General features: G+C 36.2%; 1 protein-coding gene across 9 annotated transcripts in view; it reads left to right on the forward strand.

The window, feature by feature from the left end:
• Positions 1-6,380, forward strand: part of LOC138385641 (sodium channel protein type 3 subunit alpha) — a 77,535-nt gene extending 71,155 nt beyond the window's left edge. For all 9 annotated transcript variants that reach the window (XM_069471935.1, XM_069471950.1, XM_069471958.1 and 6 more), the window contains 5 exons: positions 1-54; positions 898-1,035; positions 2,457-2,561; positions 4,022-4,292; positions 5,185-6,380. In XM_069471935.1, the coding sequence (XP_069328036.1) occupies positions 1-54; positions 898-1,035; positions 2,457-2,561; positions 4,022-4,292; positions 5,185-6,380 (1,764 nt within the window). The remainder of the gene's footprint in view (positions 55-897; positions 1,036-2,456; positions 2,562-4,021; positions 4,293-5,184) is intronic.
• The last annotated feature ends 18,780 nt before the right edge of the window (positions 6,381-25,160 follow it).

Genomic DNA, 25,160 nt, shown 5'->3' on the forward strand with positions numbered 1-25,160 from the left:
GCCACATTTAAAGGCTGGATGGATATTATGTATGCAGCTGTTGATTCAAGAGATGTAAGTATCATTCAAATATTATTTATAGCTACTAGATTTTTCATGGTAAACATTGCATACAATTTAACTGAAACATTCAGAATTTTATATTCGATAAAATTGTAACATTTACCATTGCATATAAAAATGATCTTTTATGCCAATGTGCTTCAATACAGATGATGTTTTGGTTAATATATGTCTAATATATAATATATATCTAATATGAAAGTATATCTAACTGCATGGATCATGACACATCAGATTGGTCCAGTAAATAAGCCTGTTCAGAGTGAGAAAGCTTTTCATTGGGAGAGTAACTTGTCTCTCCCTATCCCTGGAGTATATGATAAACCAAAGTCTATGAAGGAGCTTCCAAGAATATTTTAATGTTATAATACAGAAAAGCAAGTAAATTTCAGGGAAACTGAATTTTGAAAACAGAAATAAAAATGATTCCTCAGAATATATCTGTTTATGCTCTTAGTTGTTGATGTTCTGCTATTAAAGCCATATTTCCAAGAGCTAGCATTTCCAAAACCAAATGGAAAATATTGAAAAAGAATTATAGTAATGAGACTAATAAGAGGCTCAAAATGCCCTGTTTACATCATTGTTATTGATGTTAAAGAATATGTTACCGGTAAGACACAATGGGAAAACAGCTTCAAGAACAATCATAAAACTTGCAAACTTTCTTTGTACTAGATTATGGTAGTTTCAATAAAAGAATAGCTTTTGCAGAATAATACCTCAGGGCAAAGCAAAAGTAGCACTATATAAAGTAATAGCACTTACCACATTATTTAGTTTAAGTATTCATCGTGTTGTTTAATATTATTTAATATTTTCAATATCATTTAGGTTAAACTTCAGCCTGAATATGAAGAAAATCTGTATATGTATTTATACTTTGTCATCTTTATCATCTTTGGGTCGTTCTTCACTCTGAATCTATTCATTGGTGTCATCATAGATAACTTCAACCAGCAGAAAAAGAAGATAAGTATTCCCCAGCTTTTGCCTTTTTCCATTCTGAGGTTCTGTCCATTATACAACCAAATAACCAGGATACCTGTGGCCATGACAGACTTAGATCGTGTTTGGATTACTTTCACTTTACTACGTGGTCAGTTCAGCTACAAGGATTTGAGCCTTTAGTCAGTGGCTCCTCTCCAGGTTTATCCACTAAAGAGCTGTGTAGTGTCTTTCTGACCCAAAATTGTGACCACTGCTTCAGACCCATCTAATTGGTTTCCAACACTTTAGTCTGTTTTACAGAGCCTTGCAAGAATTACCTCCACCCAGTCTTCCAACTTCATCTTCTCCCACACTTCATCCTATATATCTACTTCCCTACTCCCCAGTCACCACCCACCCACCCATTATCACCACTGTCATTTGCTGGGCATACAGCTCTATGAGTTTTCTGCCCTTCTCTGAACAAGTCATTTTCTTGTATCTCCAGGACTTTATGTGATATTTTCTCTTTCTGGAATGCTTTGCCTAGCAAACCCTTAATCACATTTAAGGCCTAGCTTAAGGGTACCCTCCAGTGTAAAGCCTGTCCCTGAATTTATTGTTGCCTCTGCAGTGCATTTTATTTTTTTGGCATATCACTATACACTCTCCACCTATGTTTTCAGTTTCCTGCTCCATTTAGGAGTAAGATACTATATGTTATACATCTATGTAATTCTGATAGCCAGCACATTGTCTAGCACACAAAAAATATTCAAAACTGTTGAATGAAGAAGTAAAACTATCAACAGTGAACTGAACTAAGGAAACATTTTTTGTTTTAAAAAAGTATATTTGAGATCCTTGTGCCCACTTCCAAACATGATATAATCAAATTAGGATCCTGTAGTCGTCTGATTTTTATGTGCTTAGGAATTTTTCATTAGTATTAAAGAATTCAGGCCAGGCGCAGTGGCTCATGCCTGTAATCCTAGCACGCTGGGAAGCCGACGTGGGTGGATCATTTGAGCTCAGGAGTTCGAAACCAGCCTGAGCAAGACCGAGACCCCGTCTCTACTAAAAATAGAAAGAAATTAGTTGGACAACTAAAAATATATATAGAAAAAATTAGCCGGGCATGGTGGTGCATGCCTGAGGTCCCAGCTACTCAGGAGGCTGAGGCAGGGGGATAGCTGAAGCCCAGGAATTCGAGGCTGCAGTGAGCTATGATCGTGTAACTGCACTTCAGCCTAGGCAACAGAATGAAACCCAGTCTCACTTAAAAAAATTTTTTTCAAAGAATTTCACAGAAATGTGAAGAGCAGAATAAATCATATGAAGCACAATAATATCCACTTAAAAATTTGAGAAAGATTAAAGGACAAATATTTTTTGTAAAAATGCTACTGTAACACATGTTGCGATTGTATGAGATTGTAACCAGTTTTATACTATATCTTTACTTTGGAGGTCAAGACATTTTTATGACAGAGGAACAGAAAAAATATTACAATGCAATGAAGAAACTTGGATCCAAGAAACCTCAGAAACCCATACCTCGGCCAGCAGTAAGAATTACTTATCTTCTTTAATGTTCCAAAGCCATATTTCCATATGATCAAATTGGGCAATGCTCTGGATCAGAACATATTAGGTGATGTCACCAATATATAGTCCTAATTATAAAGTTCATATTGAGTAGCACAGTTCACAACTTCTACACTCATTATGAATTACCAGTTCTTAAAAAGGAAGTAATGGTCTTTACAGTTTGTGAGTTGAAAACTTCCAACTCAGGGTTCCCGATAAGTGCTTCTAAGCAAGGTTCACCCTGCTACTGCCAACAACACACCTGTTTCCTCCTCTGGCTTCCATCCCATCCTCCATGGCCTCCCTCTATGTTCCTTGTTTACTGCATTCTTAGAACTAGACAATATTCCTAATCTGTGCAGAATGGAAAAGGATGTCACCAAATTGTTTATTGTTTCACCAAATGCATATTTTGTAGGGTTTCATAATAACGGAATGGCATAATAATGACTATGTTCATGGAGCTGTACTCTAACTCCTCTATCTTCTGAAATAGGTAAGGTAAATAAGGAAACTGAGGCCCAAAGAATATAAGTATCATGCTCCAAGTCACAAAGCCCACAATTGCCAGAACTGGGACTTGACAAGGTCTCATGAATCCTATAACTGACTTCACTTTACCATATTTTTAAGGTAGTTGAAGCTGGGAGGTGGCAAGGAAAAGAGTTAGGGAGGTAGAGTGCAGTGCACAGAAAGAAATGAACCACCATCACTGAGGGTCATTTAAATGTGGAAACACTGTGAATTCATTTACACTTTTACTCTAAATGATTAAAATTTTACTTCCCTAATAAAACTATATTTAACAGCCATATTAATATAGGAATCTTTAAAAGCATATGGTTCCTTTTTGTAATAAGACAAAAAAATTTTTCTAAGTCATTCATTTTTGTTAAAACAGAGGTAAAGAAAAACAGATGAAGAGTAAGATAGATAAATTAACAAACACACTCACAGAGCTGGAGAAGTAAAATTCAGTAGAAAAGTGACTGAGATATTTTGAAAGAGGGAAATAAGGTATAAACCAAAATTTCTAAAATATTGATAAATTAGTTCGAGTTTTCATCTATCTAAAATCTGTCTACATTAATCTACTTTGTAAATATTACTGTCATTTTTTATAAAAATGATCGCACTTATTAAAATCAAGCAAAACCTACACATATTATATTATCAGTCAATTGCCTCAATTTATGTGTTATTCCACTTTGTCTTCCCATGGGATCTAAATAAAACAAATATGCCTGATTGACTCTTGTCATATGCTTTTTTTCTCATTTCTTTTAACATGAAAAACAGAGCACACAAAATTGTTTGAGGTAATGTGAGGAGTGTACACATTCATGGCCATATGTGGAAGAAACTTATCTGCAATTTTACTGAACCATTATTTATGAAATACATATATTCACCATCTCTCTCCTCTCTCACTTCCTAGAACAAATTCCAAGGAATGGTCTTTGATTTTGTAACCAGACAAGTCTTTGATATCAGCATCATGATTCTCATCTGCCTCAACATGGTCACCATGATGGTGGAAACTGATGACCAGGGCAAATATATGACCCTAGTTTTGTCCCGAATCAACCTCGTGTTCATAATCCTGTTCACTGGAGAATTTGTACTAAAGCTTGTCTCTCTCAGATACTACTACTTCACTATAGGCTGGAACATCTTTGATTTTGTGGTGGTGATTCTCTCCATTGTAGGTAAGAATGGTTTAGTTACAGAGAGGTGCAGTTGTAGGGAAATGGTTCCCCCAAGACCTGCTGGCTTCTAAAAATGGAAATTAGGCCTGAGAATAATAATGCATATAGATCTAAAGTTCAATATTAACATATTTGAATAAAAACTCTGAAACCTGGATTTATTGACAAAGCTACTAGTTAGAAACTAGGCTAGAAATACTGCGTTTGGTGAATGGGAGAAGAAAACAGGAAACAAATACGATCAGACACTCTCTTAAAGTCACAGGCTAAATGAGGAGACAGATAGCTTTAAAATAATCAGTATAATGCAATAAGGTTGGTATTATAAGAAACACTGAAGAGAAAGTGACCACCTCTGCTTGAAGGAGTTAACACAGTATTCCAGAGGTAAGAACGATGACATCTTAAATAGGTCTTTAAAGAAAAGTTGAGATTTAATAAGAGAAGAGAGAAGATGGGGAACTATAGAACCCAAATTTAGAAATTTTCATGTCAAATATTGTCTATTTTCCTTTAACTGGAAAATATCATTATTAAAAATTGAAAAAATATATATATTCAGAAATTTCAGAAATAATCTTTACTGTAGTTTCGACAATTACAAACAAACTTGGGGATAACTATTCATAGTAATTGGGTATATGTAATTTTAAATTGCCATGCTCCTACCTGAGATTATTTGGATTTTGCAAAAAATGCATACTGATTGATGACATCCTAGAATCATTGAATAAAACTCTGTAATCTTTAATTGCTAATATCAGGGAGTGGATCCAAATATTTAGTAAAGGTTTGTATTCATAACAACTTTGTTGTTTTCACAGACTTTGATAAAGCATTCATATATGTGCAAGATATTCACAGTTTAGCTGTGTTCTATATTTTTCCACAGGTATGTTTCTGGCTGAGCTGATAGAAAAATATTTTGTGTCCCCGACCCTGTTCCGTGTGATCCGTCTTGCCAGGATTGGCCGAATCCTACGTCTGATCAAAGGAGCGAAGGGGATCCGCACGCTGCTCTTTGCTCTGATGATGTCCCTTCCTGCGTTGTTTAACATCGGCCTCCTGCTCTTCCTGGTCATGTTCATCTACGCCATCTTTGGAATGTCCAACTTTGCCTATGTTAAAAAGGAAGCTGGAATTGATGACATGTTCAACTTTGAGACCTTTGGCAACAGCATGATCTGCCTGTTCCAAATTACCACCTCGGCTGGCTGGGATGGATTGCTGGCACCTATTCTCAACAGTGCGCCACCCGACTGTGACCCTGACGCAATTCACCCTGGGAGCTCAGTCAAGGGAGACTGTGGGAACCCATCTGTTGGGATTTTCTTTTTTGTCAGTTACATCATCATATCCTTTCTGGTTGTGGTGAACATGTACATCGCCGTCATCCTGGAGAACTTCAGTGTTGCTACTGAAGAAAGTGCAGAGCCCCTGAGTGAGGATGACTTTGAGATGTTCTATGAGGTTTGGGAGAAGTTTGATCCTGACGCGACCCAGTTTATAGAGTTCTGCAAGCTCTCAGATTTTGCAGCTGCTCTGGATCCTCCTCTTCTCATAGCAAAACCAAACAAAGTTCAGCTCATTGCCATGGATCTGCCCATGGTCAGTGGTGACCGGATCCACTGCCTCGATATTTTATTTGCCTTTACAAAGCGTGTTTTGGGTGAGAGTGGAGAAATGGATGCCCTTCGAATACAGATGGAAGACCGGTTCATGGCATCGAACCCCTCCAAAGTCTCTTATGAGCCCATCACAACCACTTTGAAACGTAAACAAGAGGAGGTGTCTGCTGCTATCATTCAGCGTAATTTCAGAAGTTATCTTTTAAGGCAAAGGTTAAAAAAGCTAGTAAATAAATATGATAAAGAGACAATCAGAGGGAGGATTGACTTACCTATTAAAGCAGACATGATTATTGACAAATTAAACGGTAACTCGACCCCAGAAAAAACAGATGGAAGCTCCTCTACCACCTCTCCTCCTTCCTATGATAGTGTAACAAAACCAGACAAAGAGAAATTTGAGAAAGACAAACCTGAAAAAGAAAGCAAAGGGAAAGAGGTCAGAGAAAATCAAAAGTGAAAAGAAACAAAGAATTATCTTTATGATCAATTGTTTACAGCCTATGAAGGTAACGTATATGTGTCAACTGGACTTCACGAGGAGGTCCATGCCAAACTGACTGTTCTAACAAATACTCATGGTCAGTGCCTATACAAGACAGTGACCTCTGTCACTGCAACTCTGTGAGACAGGGTATCAACATTGACAAGAGGTTGCTGTTTTTATTACCAGCTGACACTGCTGAGAAGAAACTTAATGGCTACCTAGACTATAGGGATAGTTGTACAAAGTGATCTCTGTAACTACACCAAACATCTTTAGTACAGTACTTGCATCCACTCTATTTTTAACTTCCATATCTGCCATATTTTTACAAAATTTGTTCTAGTGGATTTCCATGGTCCCTAATTCATAGTTTATTCATAATACTATGTTACTATTTTTGTAAATGAGGTTTACGTTGAGGAAAAAGTATATAAGAACCCTGTGTTCCTACTCCATAAGTCTCTCAAATAATCAGGCAAAAGTGTTTTACCTGAGAGATAAAATTTTTGCTCAAACCAGAAAAAAAAAATTCTAATGTCTATAATTTCAATTACTTCCATTTTCTAGATGACTTTAATTTTGAAAGTGTTTAGTCTGTTATGTTTGTTTATATCTGAACAGTTATGTGCCTGTAAAGTCTCTTCTGATATTTAAAGGATTATTTTTATGCAAAGTATTCTGTTTCAGCAAGTGCAAATTTTATTCTAAGTTCCAGAGCTCTATATTTAATTTTGGTTAAATGCTTTCCAAAAATGTAATCTAATAAATCTGTTCTAGAAAAGTATATCTAAAGTATCACTTTAGAATAGTTGTTCCACTTTCTGCTGCAGTATTGCTTTGCAGTCTTCTGCTCTCAGCAAAGCTGACAGTTTACGTCAATTAAATACCCTCTGGTATGTAAATAGTTATTTTATCCTGTGGTGCATGTTTGGGCAAATATATATATATATATATATAGCCTGATAAACAACTTCTATTCAATCAAATATGTACCACAGTGTATGTGTCTTTTGCGAGCTTCCAACAGGGGTATATCCTGTACCATTCATTAAACATAAATAGTTTGAAGGCTATCACTAATGCATGTTAATATTGCCTATGCTGCTCTATTTTACTCAATCCATTCTTCACAAGTCTTGGTTAGAAAAAGTCACACATGGGTGGTAGAATGAATTCAACCAGCTCTCTGTCCATTATGTCCAGCAGAACAGTTTGAAGTTATTTAAAAACACCTTTACTTTTGCATTTTTAATTCAACTTGAGTATCACATGATATCTCTCTAGATTTCAAGGAAACACACGCCATACTGCCTATTGTCAAAACCTACACTTCATATTTTGCTGAAAATATGTCTAAAACTTGTTTAAATATAAATAATGTAAAAATATGATCAATTTTATTTGTCAGCATTTTGTACATAAGAAAATTATTTTCAGGTTGATCACATGGCAACTTATTTTACTTTATGCTTTTGCTTTTTATTTTTAATCACAATTCCAAACTTTTGAATCCATAAGACTTTTCAATGGGTAATTTCCTAAAATAAAAGTTAGACAATGGATTTTGTGGATTTCTTTGTTACAATATTATTTTCTACCATTTTAATAGGTGATGCATTGGTCAAAAACTCAAACCTAGATCATTTTCTACCAACTATGGTTGCTTCAATATAACCCTTTATTCATGAAAGTTTTTTTAATTCAACTTTTATAGTATTTACGTATGCAGACTAGTCTTATTTTTTTAATTCCTACTACACTAAAGCTACTACAGATAAAACATAGGCTCTGTTCTTTTTAGCCATGAACAAAGTGGCAAAGTTGTGCAATTACCTAACATGATATAAATTTTTGTTTTTTGCACAAACCAAAAGTTTAATGTTATTTCCTTTTACAAAACTATTTACTGTAGTGTATTGATGAACTGCATGCAGGGAATTGCTATTACTAAAAAGAATGGTGAGCTACGTCATTATTGAGCCAAAAGAATAAATATTTCATTTTTTATTGTATTTCATTTATTGGCCTCTGATTTTTTTTTGGCGGTTTAAAATATATATAAATAAAAAAACTGTACTTGATCTGACACTTATATTCATAAAAGTTCACAGGAATTTTATAGCAATCCAATGTGTGATCCACCAAGCAATACTACAACTACACAATAAAGGCTAATTAAGAGCTGTTTTGTGAATTTTTGTCTATGCAAAGAATCAAGGCTACATGTTCCAACTTTCAAGCTTGATAATAATAGTAGTAACTACCTACAATGGCTGTTAATTCCAATTAATTCCCTTGGCTGTTAGCATTCAAATCTCAATTTCTCTCAATATAAGTGATGCTATCTCCTGATTTCTTAGTGGCTAAAAACTATTACATTCTTTGTTACTTAAATGCATGCTATGAACTCCTATTTATACATAAGGTATTAATGATACAGTGATTGAGAATTTATATTAAATTTTGTTCAGGGCCCCTCGGATTTATGTGAGGTCAAAATCAAACTTTTACTCTCAGTGGAAAACTCCAGTTGCAATGCATGTTTTTAAAGGCAACTTGGGTCTAAATATGTATTTTATAATTTCCCGAAAATAAATTATGTAAGGTGACCAATTGGAATTCATTGGCTTCTTTCTGCTCAGGTCAATTTATAGATTTCAGTGACATCACACAGAAGCCAAGTATTGCTTTGCAAAATCCTTAGCCTTTTTATGCACCCTATTACATAATCATTAGCCAAGGAATCTATTAATTGGTATGCATTATATCTAAATTATTATCTTCCAAAATAGTCAGAAGAGGCTTCAGTTGAAAAGAGAAAATACTTTTCAAAATATACCTACCTAGCTAAGGGATATTTTGAAAATACTGTTCAGAATATATAGTTGCTAATATAATTTGATAGATTTTTAGAATAACTGCGTCCATAAGAAAAATATCTCATTATTAAACACTATGATAGAATTCTGTTTTGAAAAAAATGGTAGAATCAATCAAGTTGGCCATAGAAAAAAAAAATACTATGGAATTAAAGAAACTCAAATTCACCAACCAAGCGATACTAAATGGCTGCTCTTTAGTAAAGAGAAAACATTTGTATTGAGAGAAAAATGGATATTCTGGCTTTCAAATATTGTAACTGAAAGATAATGGCTATATACATGTATGTATCTTGATAATTTTCAAATAACTAGGATGTGACAAAATAATATGACAACCATTTGTATGTATTTCAAACCACTTAGTAGTAATCATAAAGAAAGTCCATGTTGACCATTTTTGTGGAAATGGAAAATGGAAAAAGGACTGGACCAATTATCCTCCTGACACTTAGCTTTTAGTTTCAGTTCTGGCATCACAGCTATATAATTCAAGCAAATCAAATTTTGGACCCTCAGTTCCTCCTCTGTTAAACAGGGGTGTTAAATTGGGGATGTTGTCTCTGGTATTACTATCAATATACTTTTTAAAACCTTCCTCAGATAACATTAAATAGAAACACATTTGGTATTGACTTTAGCCCCATTAAGAAAAAAGTCATCTTAGCCCCAAAGATTTTATATCACAAAGTTGAAGGATGATTTACATAATTGAAAGGGTAGCTATTATTTGTTCTTTATTATATTACAGATTTCTAAAAGATAATATCTGATATGTAACAGAAGATATTAAAACCAAGAAATCACTATTCATTTGTAAAATTGCCTTGAACCACAAGTGTACTGATGCCTTTGTCCTTAATAACATTTGCCAAAGTACTTCAAGAAGTTGAACCTAAGTCTTATATTCTTTAGAGTAAGTATATATTACAGAAGAATAAAAGATGTATATCATTCTTTTATCTCATAACATCTATAACATTTAATTGCACTGCAGAGAAAATAAGTAATGATTTGATGCATCCAAACTTGCGAAATTACTGATTTCCATGGGTCCTTTTGACTACAGTGTTTCTCTTTCCACTGCTTGTCTCCAGAATTCTTCTGTCTTCCTCCATAATTCTGCCAGTTAATATACTGAAGTCAATATCTGAAACCTTCTATACCTGATGGCACCTCATTGCACAGAGAATCAATTTCCCCTTCTTATTGTGGGAGAAGAAATGCCATACGAAAAATGCTTCTCATATATCCCACTAATATCGTCTATTATTGACCACCACTTCACAACTCATGCCTTCCCACTCCCTAAATCACATCTCCAATTACACAGTGTTTTGATATCTCTATTGTCTTTAGACATGCTACACTTTTTGCCTAGAATGTTCTTCCCTCTCTTTTTTCCCCTAGCAAATTATTGCTCATCTTTCAAGAAGTGGATCAAATGTCATTATCCTTTAGGAAGCTTCCTCAGATTTCCCCAAGTAGAATACATCATTTCTTCTCAGCGTTCCTAATGTGCATCTATGATGGTGTTTGTTATATTGTGTTATAATTACCTCCTTTACATTTATCTTCTCTGATATATTGTAGTGCATCTAAAGTATGGGACACATTTCATTAATTTTATTACCCCTCTTTTCTTTATCAATAATGACTAGCAGAGTATGTGACTGCCAGTATTCAGACACATTGCTTGTAGAATTAACTCTTGCAGAAACACATAAAAATATTTAAGAATCAAGCAAAAATGCTAATAATTTGTTTCAGTCCTTACTGAGGATGACTCGCAAATTTATTATCATCTCTATTCATATAATCCAGCTTTTGTATATCAGTTGAAAGATATACAAATATCTTGGAAACAACTATACCTTGTAACTGTAGTCTATAAATAATGTTTATCACCTAACAGAAATGACTGCAACAAGAAGTCATTTCAATTAATCCTGTCAGTAAAAGAATAGTTTTATTTAGTTGTCCTCAATTAGAATTATGTTGCATACATAAAAACATACTCAGGTTCTTTTCCTACCTTAATCATCTAGGTGTTCTTCACTTTAATAATTCACAAGTATGCTAGTAATACACTGATAACTTTAGGATTTTGTTTGATAAACATATTTTTCTAACATATAAGGAAACAGCTGTCTTAAAACCTTCCTATCATAAAATATCTAAAAACAGAGAAGAAAATATTTTTAAATGACCATTTTAATGCATGGTTCAACCCACAAGAAAACAAAGGAATTTCTCTGGGGCTAATGAAGAGAGGTAAACACTCAAGTCAGAGGTTGCTGTATGAGCTTCTACTAATCTCAGTGACCTCCCTTGCTTTTGATTGTCTGCATACAGGTAACAGAAGACAATGATTTGATATCACATTTGAGTTAGAGATCCTGCATTAATTCAAGAGCTACAAAAGGCTACAACCTTGACAAAAGCTGGGTATTTTTTTCTTTTTCTTTTCTTTTTCTTTTTTTTTTTTTTAGAGACAGGGTCTTGCTATGGTGCCCAGGCTGGATTGAACTCCTGGCCTCAAAGAATCCTCCCACCTCAGCCTCCCAAATAGCTGAGACTACATGTATATGCCTCCCCAACTCAATGAAAGCATGTTTAAAAATCAATCATACAAAGGCAGCCAGGAAACCTGACAACAAACTTTTGTCTTAGTTCTGGGTTTATGGAAAAAAAAAGTCTTTCTTAAAATTCTTAACCATAGGCCTGAAACTCACCTGGATTTATAGCTTACATTTAGCCTAGTAAAAAACATTGCAAGCCAAAAATTCAATTTAAAGTGGATCCCAGTTGCTAGCCCAGGCTCTTAATAGAAAGAAACTGAAATCCTTTCTGGGATGCCACACGTCAAGCTGGTCCTCAAAGATTCCCCACAAAGTCCAAGAAACATGAACTCATAGTAAGAAAAATAACAAGTAAGAAAACAAAGAAGAATTTGCTAAACAGTGAGAGGGAAAGAACATATACAGTTCCAAAGTTTTCAGATCTAGAACCTAAGAATGTTTAATGGTGTTAGAGAAATAAAAGAGGGATTAAAGTATGAAGTATGAGTGAGAGATAATAAAAAAATGATAAGGCATAATTGAAGGGAAATATTATACCATTACTGGAAATAAAGAATATAATGGCTGAAATTAAAACAAAATGGAGAACTTAAATAGCAGTTTACATAGAACTGAAGACAGAAATAATGAATTGGAAGATCTGAAACAATTACAAACAAAATAGCATAGGCAAAAATATGAAATATAAGAAAAACTTTGAGAAATCAAGGAAGTATGAGAAGATGTAACACAATTGACATCCTAAAAGGAGAATTGAAATAAGAGAGGAATTCAATATATATTATACATAATGGCTAAGAATTTTCCATTAGATAATAGACATAAAGTCTAACATTCAGAAATCATCAAAAATTCCAATCAAGATAAAGCCATACCTAGGCACATCTTAATAAAATTTCAGAACAACAAAGACCAAGAGAAAATCTTAAAAATAAATAGAATATAAAGACAAACAGAAGGACAATTAGACTATAACAGCAATAACAAAAATGACACAAGAAAATGGTTTTTAAACTAATATTTTAAGCCCAGAAAAACTATATTTATTGATAAGGGATAAATTAAAACATTTTTAGATAAACACAAAAAGAGATATTTTATCACCAACATACTCTCACAAAAGAAATATCTAAAGAATATACTTTAGGAAAAAGGAAAATTATTTCATCAAAAAGTTCTAAGATGTAAAAAGGAAGGTTAAAGGAAAAATATAAACCTGTGATTAACAGGATAATATACATAAACAGTAATGTCAAAAAGAAATAATAGTTAATTTTTACCTGTTTGTTAACACAAGAACTATAAGAGTGAAATATTTTTCTGTAAGCTCTGAGGGATGTTGATATAGTTCAAGAATTCTCAGGTCTTTGGTTCAGGAGGATGACAAAAAATATTAACTTTAAGTTTTACTAAAAATGCTTACTAAAATGTCAAGGGTATACATAGAAACACAAGAAATGCAATAAAAATAATTAAAAAGTAGTGGAGGAGAAAAATGGAATAAACTGATATTCACTAAATTCAAAAGCATAAAAAGGAAGAGATAAATAGAAAATGTAAGACAAAAAAGAACAAAGTAACCTGGTGGAAATTAAAACAGACACCATGTAATGGGTGCTTGCTTTGTTCTAATCATTTTTCAAATCCTTTGTATGGTAATACTCACATTATCCCTATAAAGATAAGACTTATGAAGAAACCAAGACCCAAGGAGTATTCTTAACTAGCCCAAAGATGGACTACTAGGAACAGCCACAACAGGGATGTTAATCCAGGAAATCTGCCTCTACAAACAATCTCTTCATCATTCCATCATACTGCTTCATACCAGGTGATGGTTGTGCACAATTCCAGAGGAAAAATCACACTATATTCTATAATAATGGTCTACTCTGGAGAACAACTCTAGCACAGAATGCAATGCGATGCCGTGGTATTGGTGATAGCTGTAAAATATGTCAGTAATTACCAAAGATCTAAATACATTGAACTGTCCAGTTAAAAGGCAAAAAGGTCAGGCTTATTTTTTTCAATCCAGCTATTTAAAACATAAATAAACCTAAAACACCAAAGTGAACAAAGGTAATAGGATGGAAAAAATACCACAAAATACTAACAAAATAAGCACACATTTATATTATTAAAGACAAAATAGGCTTACAACTCCAAGATATAGCCATTTTTAGTTGCATGTACCTATTAAACTTATCTTTAAAATATATAAAGCAAAGAACTAATGAATCACAAGAAGAAACAGACAAATCTACCTCACAATGAAAGAGTTTTAATATACTTCTCTAAATAACTGTCAAGTGGACAGAAAAGCCTAAAAGGATGTGTAAGCTTTGAACATCATTACAATTAACAACTTTACCTATTAGGCACATAAAGAACCCTGCAACAACATTTGAAAAAGTCTACTGATTTTTTTCACATTCACATGTCAAATTTTTAAAAAACACGTTACATTTTAAAGTGAATTTAAAAAGCAAATGTCAAGAAATTTCAAAGAATTGGTATCATATGAACCACACCATGTTCTCTGATTTGAATGCAGTTAAATTAGGAATTTAACTTTTTGAAATGTATCTGGAGTCTTAAAAATGCATTTCTAGTTTCCTCTCCTGGAAATGGTAATGCAGCTAATATCAGACCAATCTTTTGACAGATAAAAACTGTAAGTCCTGAACAAAATACAATTATCTGAAAGTACTAGAGAGTGACTCCAAAAAAAGAGGGGGGCAGAAAATTGGAAGAAAGAAATGGTACTGAATGAGTTTCTTGTAATAGCCCACCAACATTGAAAGTATAATAAAATAACAAGAAAAATGTTTAAAAATTTTATAGTTTTTAAGAAATTTAATCAATGGTTAAAATCATTCCCCCATAAAAAGAGAGACAAAACACATATGGTTTTGTAGGCAGGGAAAAAAGAATCATATATAAAGTCTTCCAAAAATTAAAAGAGGAAGAAACATTCCCAAACTCATCCTAGATGCTAAAATAAATATTGATACTAAACCTAGACAAGAACAGGAATAGAAAGAAAAATTACTGACAATTTTACTCTTAACATTAATGGAAAAAAAATAAAATATAAGAAAACCAAATCAAGCAACATATAAAAAATATAAACTAGATAGGTCTTCTAGAATGGCAGAGTAAGAAATTCAGAGGACAGTCTCTCACCAGCAAAGTAACAATTTAAGAGGTGAAAATTATTCCAATTATTTAAGTTTTCTAGAAAGTGTCCTAAGGGCATATGACAGATTTTCATTCAAGAAAATCTACTAAAGATCAGTAAGAAAAGTGAGGGTCTGTGGCATTTGAGCCACAGTTCACTCCCTTCCTTTCCACCCTCCAGTTCTATGTTAGAGAAGCTTTATCCTGGGCACTCTAAGAATGAGGGACTCCTTCTGACCCTAGCATCCAGTCTGGGGAGGGACAAGATGACTTCATTTTCATCATCATCTCTTCCTCCCCCCTTCCTCCCCTTCCTCTTGTACACATTACAAGAGTTATATAAAGGCAGGTACAACTGATAGGACTGGGTGTCTCTTCTTCCACTCAGCCCCCATTTGTAGAGTAGAGGTGCTACCCCAGACATGGAAGACAAAGAATCCTGGGGCCCCAATTGCTCCAACTGGTTCATAGGACAGAGTTTTCACACCAGAAAAGTCTAGAAAGTCTAGACCAGGGGCTGCCACCCACTGTATAGTGCCTATTCCTAAAGCAGGACTCTGTCCCAATTCTGTTGCAGTGGTGTGGGGGGTTTGTCCAGGACAGAAGGCAGGACATAAGGATGAAGAGCTCCCCAGCAGTTCTTGAGGAGATTGATTTTGTTTGGAACAGAAAGTACAGAACTCCACGCCTAAAGATATTTCCAAAAATAATAGAGTTTTACTAATCAGCCATCAAAAAGAATGAGGTAATGTTTTTTTGCAGCAACTTGGATGGAACAGGAGGCCATTATTCTAAGTGAAGCAACCCAGGAATGAAAAACCAAATACCACATGTTCTCACTTATAAGTGAAAGATGAGCAATGGGTATGTATGGTCATACAGAATGACTTACCGGATATTGGAGACTCAGAAGGGGGAGAGTGAGTGGGGGATAAAGAATGAAAATTACCTATTGGGTACCCTGTACACTATTCAGATAATGGGTATAATAAAAGCCTAGACTCCACTATGCAATTCATCCATGTAGCAAAAAACACTTGTAACCCCTAAATTTAAATTAAAAAAAAAATAGAGATCTTGATGGACATCAAGAGGGGCTGGTAGTTTTATGACATAAGCAAAACAGCAGAAGAACCGGAAGTTTAATAGAGCAAACCAGGGAAATAGACAACTAAGAAGAGCCTTCCTGAGTTCACAAGCAACTCTGTGATCAGGAAGGCTATATACATGCAATAGGCTGCACCCATTCAGGAGAAATCAGAAGAAGACACAAGGCAAACATGAAAGCATTCCCCAAGCTACACACAAAGCCATCAACATAGGATAGGAGGCTTACTTGCATAAGAGGCTTAAACACAACCTCTGACCAAACACTGGCTGAACAATAAACTATTCTGACCCAGGAAGTTTATCTGATCTAGTAAGTCAGGATTAAAAATAAATTCACACTTATCCTCAGCAGTATGTGCATGCCTAAGGTTGTGCTTCCTCTGGAGCTATCAGAGAGGAAAACTCCAAGCTACTAATCCCTGGCTGGACATGGGGCCAAAAACCTAACCTCCCCAGTCTGGGGTAGTTGCTTCCAAGCCACATGCACATCCGATGCTAAAGGGTAAAAATCTAATTGTCTAAAGTGGCTTTTGCACAACCTTTGACTAATAAGTGCCTTATGCTGGTCCAAGGGCAAAATCCAGGTATTCAGGCTAAGAGATAAAAACAAAGGAAAACAATATGAGTGGGGACACCAGTGGCTACACTCTGTAGAGGAAATAAACTACAGAATTAGTTCAGCCAAATTGTTAAACAAATAGAAAAACAAAAACAAGCAAACAATAACAACTTTGGGAGGGAAGAGAGCTCAGAAATTATGGAGTTAAAAAAAACCACAATAACTGAAGTGAAAAATTTACTAGGGGAGTTCAAATTTGAGAAGGCAGAAGAGAGCATCAACAGATGTGAGGATAGGTCAATAGAGATTATGCAATCTGAAGAACAAAGAGAAAAAATTAAAAAAAAAAAACCAGAGACACTGTTAACCACACCATCTTAGATGCAAAGGGAATACCAGAAGGAGAGATGATTAAGAAAAGAAAAGAAAAACATATGAGAAAATAGTGACAGAAAACTTCTCAAATTTGATTGAAAAAAAATCTACACATCTAAGAAGATCAATGAATTCCAAGTAAAATAAGGGCAAAGAGCCATAAGCCCAAACATATAATCAAAATTTGGAAGCCAAAAAACAAAGAGAAAATCTTGAAAGCAGCAAGATTAAGAAATAACCTGTCATGAACAGAATTCAAATAAGATTGACAGTTGATTTCTTGTTTGAAACAATGAGGCCAGAAGGCAGTAGGGCAACATATCCCAAGTACTAAAAGTAAAAATTTGTTAAAACAATATTTCTAGAAAAATTATCTCCCAAAAAACTGAAAGAATTTTTTGTAAGTATACCTGCTGTACAAAAAATACTAAACAAAGTTCCTTAGACTAAAAGCAAGTTACTCCAGACAATAATACAAATTATTTATTTCAATTACTAGTTTAATTATTTATTTCTTTTTTTGAGTTTGTAAAGAATATATATTCTTTTAAATGTTTTATTTTTCCCATATTTTAATTAACATACAAAATTATATATAATTATTATGTATAATATGATGTTTGGAAATATACATACATTGCAAAATGGCTAAACTGAGCTAATTAATATATGTCTTAAATATTACCTCACATAGTTGTCATTTTTGTAGTGAAAACACCCAAAATCTACTCTTTCAGCATTTTTCAAAAATACAATATATTGTTATTAACTATAGTTATCATGTAGTACAATAGATCTCTTGAACTTATTCCTCCTAACTAGAATTTTGTATCCTTTGACCAACATCTCTCCACCTCTCTCCCCCAACCACTTTCAATTATTAATTTCTAAAACACAATTCTAATTTGTATGATTAATAATCTTCCTAGGTACTTTGGGAGCAATACACATTAATTTATTTTCTAAGTTAATTTGATGAATAGATAGTTTATTTTAGTAGATAATGCAAAAGGTAAAAAAAAATGCAAAACAATGCTTAGCATATGATCTAAATTGTCTTACCATGAATTTATCATTATTTACACTATCACTGCTAGAACAAAATTTGTGCTACAATCATTCAAACAAAGAAAATAGTACCATATAACAGCATCTCAGTGAGAGAAAAATTAAATGTATTTATTGCTTCAGTATATTTTATATTGAAAAATACATCAAGGACAGTATTCAAAGCCTTGTTTCCCAAGATATTTTAGAATTGCCATGTTTTAAATTTAGACCTTGGTGCTTCTTTTACAGTTTAAAGAATGAATATAAGCAAAAAATAAAGATTGAAACAGACTTGGGTTTGAATTCCCCAGTGGCCCTAAACTGGTTACTTTATCTCCCTGAGCCTTAATTTTCTCAGTAAAATAAGGATAATATTTACTAGAATTTGTGGAAGGATAATAGATAATGTGTTTTTGGCCTAGGATGAATATTCCAAAAATGGCAACTACTTTTATTACTAATGTTATTGTTTACAAGGTGAAAAGAAAGAGTGCATATGCAGCATTTAACAATGCTTTAGAAGTTGGTGGCAAAAGTCTTTTGATTTCAACGTGTCTGGGACATCAAGTATCAGGCTGGAGCAAGTGAAAGTCGTAAAGATCTTGATTAAAAACCCCTCTATTCCCTCCATCTCAGTAGATTATTTCGAAGATTGCACCTCTAAAACTTGAGCTGATTTATGGTGAGGAAATGGTTTGGGGCCAGGTGGAAATATGGATAATTTTGGAGTGCAGGTCATTGTGGAGGAGGGTAAGCTTGGCTGCCATCCCTGGCAAAACAAATTGACAATGCCTTGGGTTATTTATGGCTGTAGGAAGCAGTGTGCAGTGGGATGCAAGTAGAGCTTATAACAGTGAGATGCCACGATCTTTATATAAATGTATGTCAACGACCATCTCCTTTTAATTGACCGGTCTGGGGTCAAAGGAGATCCTTTATGTCAAATTTTTTCCGTGGTAAATTGTGAGTTCTATGTTGCCTTTCCACCACACTCTCAACCACATTGCCTGCTGTCTCCCTTTTTGACTATACAGTGTGTGCTAAGGGAACAAAAATGCTAGACTTTCCAAAATGCAATTGCAAAAATAAATCTGTCTCAAAAGCAAGTACTCAGATGTAATAAATTTTGCATTTTGTCCTGTTTCTTTTTTCATCTTTCGTATCTTACTCCTTTCATAGCATTACAAATGAATTTCATTAAAAATACAACCTTGATTATGGGGGCCCTGTGCCACAAGATGAGCAGCCATGGACGGAGGTGTGAATTCAAATAAAATCTTAAGCACTGGAACCAACTAAATAGTGCCCTTCTTAGCCAAAGGGATGCCCCCCTCAACCAAAAACAAACAAACAAACAAAAAAACTTAAAGCTGACTTGCTGGCCATGAGAAGCAGGGGTATCAGACACACCCAGTTATGCCCTGGAGTTGTTCTTTGTACAAATAAGATACAAAATCACTAACAAGCCTAAGGCTGTGTATGACAGAGATTAAACCACACATGCAAGTCATCGATTTACTTAACAGATCACTTGAGTCTCAGTACATGTCAAGTGGCTTGTCTTGTCAGGGCTATGACTGGTTCTTAATCTCCAATCCGAAGAATCATGGCCCAAGGAACAGCAGACAGAGTAATTAGCAAGCCACAAACACACAAGTCACACAAGCAGCCTTTATTTGCAAAGCAAATATGTGTCCCGGAGAAGGGATGGGCCAGTCCCCATGAGTGGAGATGACCCTGTGGAATATAAGGTTTGCTCTTTTTATTATGGATGGGCAAGTTTTAGCTTTTGGGGTGGAAACTGCTCCCTGCATCACGGTGATCACGGTGTTCCATAATCCTCTCTGAAAACCCACTGTATGTGTGTGGTGGCGGGGTGGGGGTGGGGGGACCACAGTGTAGCCACGTCATAAGGTTACACTCAGTCACCCTTCTCCTACTAGTGTGTATGCTTTGTGCAGGGGAAGTCACGACTTCCCATTGTTGTGTTTAGTCACTCCTTTGCTTATTGTTTAAGCCCCTGGAGTTGTTTGTTTGGTTTGGTTTGGTTTTTTTGGTTTTTGTTTTTAGACAGAGTCTCACTCTGTTACCCGGGCTAGAGTGCTGTGGCATCAACCTAGCTCACAGCAACCTCAAACTCCTGGGCTCAAGCAATCCTCCTGCCTCAGCCTCCTGAGTAGCTGGGACTACAGTCATGTGCCACCATGCCCAGCTAATTTTTCTATATATATTTTTAGCTGTCCATATAATTTCTTTCTATTTTTAGTAGAGATGGGGTCTCGCTCTTGCTCAGGCTGGTCTCGAACTCCTGAACTCAAACTATCCACCTGCCTTGGCCTCCCAGAGTGCTAGGATTACAGGCGTGAGCCACCATGCCTGGCCAAGGCGTTTGTTTAATCTTGTTTAATTACCATTGAAGGCTGAAGGAAACTTCACCCTTTACCCACCTCCTTGCTGAGGTGTCCTCCTCTCCCAATTGCACCCCAACATTCCCCCTGAGGAGCACACATGGACCCCAATTCTTTCAGGGTTAGGGGCATCGTTGATCTTCCATAACTACATCCTGCCAGCCAGGGTTGGTGGCCCTATTTGATTCGTGGCTTCCTCCTACCTTCTTATATGGGAAGGGTTTGGATCCTCTCAGCTTTATTAAAGGGGATTCAGTGTGGGGCAGGCAGGGTAAGTTTGAGATGTGTGAGGAGTATTAAAGTTTCTGGTGTTCTGGTGCAACGGCTTCAGGGGAAGGTTTGGGGGTTCTAGGGTCTGTTGCAGGAAGATGATGGAATCCCTGGGCAAGTAGTAGGTTTATGTGGAATTGTTGTAGTCCAAAAGAGACGAACTTGACCAGGCGGTTAAAAAGACATGGTCCAAAGACTAAGAGAAATAAAATTGTTACTGCCAGTCCTAGAAACTATGTTATTGAGGGGAGATATGTTTTAATTTTGTCCCACAGATCTTCAGCTCCTCCTGTCTGGGTAGAGGTTAACCATGTGGCCTGTTGTAATATTTATTTAACTCTCACCTGATATAGGTATGGCCAGTGGTACCTTGTATAGCACAAACACCTCCTCTTTTAAGAAAAATGGAGTCAAGAGCCAATCTATGATCTAGAACAATATTAGCTAGGGAATCTAAAGACCTTTGCACTGTCATTATTGTTTGACTGGTTTCTATTGCTATGGTTTGTACTATTTTGGAAAGATTGGTATGTTGGGCTTAGGTAATGAAAATGCCTATTCCAAGACCAGAAATAAATGCCAAGGCTGCCGTGAGGCCCAGGGCAGCCAATACAACACTAGCCCTCGCAGAGAGGGCGTGGTGGGGGTTTGTTTTTGTAGTGTTACAAATAGTAAAATAAGAGTCTGATGGAGTTAGTAATCCTACTATACTCGATGTATTTATTTGTCCTGGTTTAACACACTCCAGAGCCCAAGTAGTATTTGTTATCTCTTTACAAATGAACCACCACCCAGGAGGAGCATATATAATAGGTTCATCCTTTGGGGCTGAATACTCAGAAGGGGTGAAATTATACATGTTTAACCAATTCTTGGAATTTAGGACTGAGAAGTAGGCTGATCCGGGTAGAATTTGTGTAATCTTAAATCCTGGACCGGTCTCTACTTCCCGCTTTTTTTTTTTTTTAATAGCCAGGATGGGGGAATTACAAGATGACACTCTACTAGCTTCACCACTTTTAATAGCTGTTTTATGATGGGGGCTATCCCCCACCTTCCTTCCAGGGACAGTGGGTATTTTTCCCTTTTAGGGAAGGGGACCCCAGGCCTTAAGGTTACTTTTACCAGGTGTACTCTTACTGTTCCTCTAGTTCCTGTTTTGTCCAGACAATTGGGTCCACCTCTGCTAGACCAGGAGGTAGATCCTGTTTTACCTCAAATTCTTCTCGAGGATTTCCCATCTACAGACAGTGTTAGGATGTAATTGTAACTGGAGGCTCAGTTTCATGAGGAAGTCCTTACCCAGTAATGGAATTGGGACCTCTGGAATTAGTTGAAACTGATGCGTAACTAATATTCCTTCCCAGTTACATAACAAGGTGGGAGTGTAGTACTACTTCATAGCGCATCCATCAGTGCCTACCACCACACAGGAGGTAGAGAGAGGCCCGCAAAGGTTTTCATGTCCGAATACATGGCTCCCGTATCTATAAGAAAAAGTGTTTGCTTACCAGCCACATCCAAGGTTACCCGGGGTTCTTCTTGAGTGACGCGAATGGTGTGCACAGGAGCCTGTATCGATCCCAGGCCCCCCTCAGGCCTGTTCACCCATAACCATCAGGGCTTGACCTCCTCCTTGGCCTCCGGGGTCGAGAGGCGTGGCTCTCTGGGCCATGATAGCACATAGTTGGCTCAGAATAAAACTTTTAAATTATTTTACAGATTTGGGTTCTTTTCCATTGACACATTGCCTGGGGTCAAGAGCCACTCTCACACGGTTAAGAAAATATGGCTGCTGCTTTGTCTCATGGACCAAGCCAAGCTAACGCCATACAGCCACTCCATAAAGCCACTACTCTGTTTCCGAACCCCAAAGTGCGGTGGCCTAGGTCTGGTTACTTGTTGCACAGATAGCCAGTTATTGAGAGGACGAGGATTGCCAAGGAAGAAAGGAAATTTTAACACAAAAGACATCAGTCAGGAGAACAGGGAAGCAGCTTCCAATCTGTCTCCCCAGCTAATGGGGAGGGGCTACGTGTACTGGGAGAGGTTAGTGAGGGATGGTGAGTGTTGGTGCCAGGAAGCCTGCCAGGGGCCTTTGGAATCTGAATTCCTTTGTCTTGCAGAAATTCTGCCATTTCTGGGAAACAACTCAAAAACTTCAAGTAGTTACAGTTACAGAGTTTTGGTCGTCAAGGCCTACTACTGTTCTGAGAATCTACAACATGAGAGGGAGAGCATTATAAAAAACATACAGGGGCCATTGACGTTTTGTTCATAGAGCTGGTTACAACACAAGGCTAGGGAAGGGCCTAAGACACCCTTGAAACAAATTATGATTCAGGATGCTAGTTGAAGCCACAAGACTGAAGAGATGGCCATGAAAAAAAGTATAGAGAACAGAGGGAATATAACTCTACCAGCACAACCATTACCAGGTGTGGCCATGGGGCAAAATAAAAAAATATTAATTTTCTGGGAGCAAAGCTTATTTTTTTTAAAAAAAAGTATATGTGTAAAATATTGCTAAGAATCTGTGGCAATTATAAATCAATTGCTTACCCCCTAATCAATTAACTTGGTAAATTTAGATTTTTGTAATATATATGGCATACGTCTAATACTACCTAATGGCAAAACATTTTTTTTTTTTTATCTTGTTATGGGGGATACAGAATTGCAGGTTACATATGTTGCTCCTGTACCGTCTTTCCCCCCAAGTCAGAGCTCCAGGCGTGTCTGTTCCCTAGGTTGTGCACATTGCACCCATCATGAGGTATATATCCCTCCCTTCCCCACCCCCCCTTCCCGAGTCAGCACCTTCAAGTGTTACCACTCCCCAAACGGTGCACAATGCACTCATTGTGTAGGCATACCCCCATCCCCTCCCCCACCCCCCACCTCAGTCTGATATCCAATTGGTGTCGTTCCCAGATTTGTATTTAGGTGATGATCAGGGAAACCAATTTTCTGGTGAGTACATGTGATGCTTGTTTTTCCATTCTTGGGATACTTCACTTAATATAATGGGTTCCAACTCTCTCCAGGAGAACCATAGAGATGTCGTATCTTCATCATTCCTTATAGCTGAGTAATATTCCATGGTGTACATATACCACAGCTTACTAATCCAATCATGTATTGATGGGCATTTGGGTTGTTTCCACATCTTTGCTATTGTGAATTGTGCTGCTATAAACATTCGGGTACATGTGTCTTTGTTAAAGAATGACCTTTTTTCCTTTGGGTATATGCCCAGTAATGGGATTGCTGGGTCAAATGGCAGGTCTACTTGAATCTGTTTAAGATACCTCCATAATGCTTTCCACAGGGGTTGCACTAGTTTGCAGTCCCACCAGCAGTGTATGAGTGTTCCTGTCTCTTCACACCCACGCCAACATGTGTTGTTTTGGGTTTTTTTGATAAAGGCCATTCTCATTGGAGTTAAGTGATATCTCATTGTGGTTTTGATTTGCATTTCTCTGATGATTAGGGATGTTGAGCATTTTTTCATATGTTTGTTAGCCATTCTTATATCTTCTTTCGAGAAGTTTCTATTCATGTCATTTGCCCACTTTTTGATAGGGTTGCTTGATTTTTTCTTGCTGATTTTCCTGAGTTCTAAATAGATTCTTGTTATCAGTCCTTTATCTGATGTGTAGTATGCAAAAATTTTTTCCCATTCTGTAGGTGGTCTGTTTATTCTCTTGACTGTTTCTTTGGGTGTGCAGAAGCTTTTTAGTTTAATCATGTCCCATTCATTTATTTTTGTTGCTGCTGTGATTGCCTTGGGGGTCTTCTTCATAAATTCTTTGCCTAGGCCAATGTCTGTAAGAGTCTTTCCTACATTTTCTGATTGTATCACGCCTAAGGTTTAAGTCTGTTATCCACCGTGATTTGATTTTTGTGAGAGGTGAAAGCTGTGGGTCCTGTTTCAGTCTTCTACAAGTGGCTAACCAATTCTCCCAGCACTATTTATTGGATAGAGATTCTTGTCCCCAGAGTATATTCTTTCCCGCTTTGTCAAAAATTAGGTGCCTATATGAGGATGGTTCTATATTTGGATTTTCTGTTGTGTTCCACTGGTCTGTGTCCCTGCACTTGTGCCAATACCAGGCTGTTTTAAGAACCACGGCCTTGTAGTATAGTTTGAGGTCTGGCAAATTAATACCTCCCTTCCCAAAAAGAAAAGCCCTGGTCCAGATGGGTTCACACCTGAATTTTACCATACATACAAAGAAGAACTGGTGCCCATCCTACATAAACTATTCTCCAATATTGAGAAGGATGGAATTCTCCCCAACACGTTCTACCAAGCCAATATAACATTGATACCA

The sequence above is a fragment of the Eulemur rufifrons genome, chromosome 1, assembly GCF_041146395.1.
Source record: "Eulemur rufifrons isolate Redbay chromosome 1, OSU_ERuf_1, whole genome shotgun sequence".
NCBI lineage: Eukaryota > Metazoa > Chordata > Mammalia > Primates > Lemuridae > Eulemur > Eulemur rufifrons.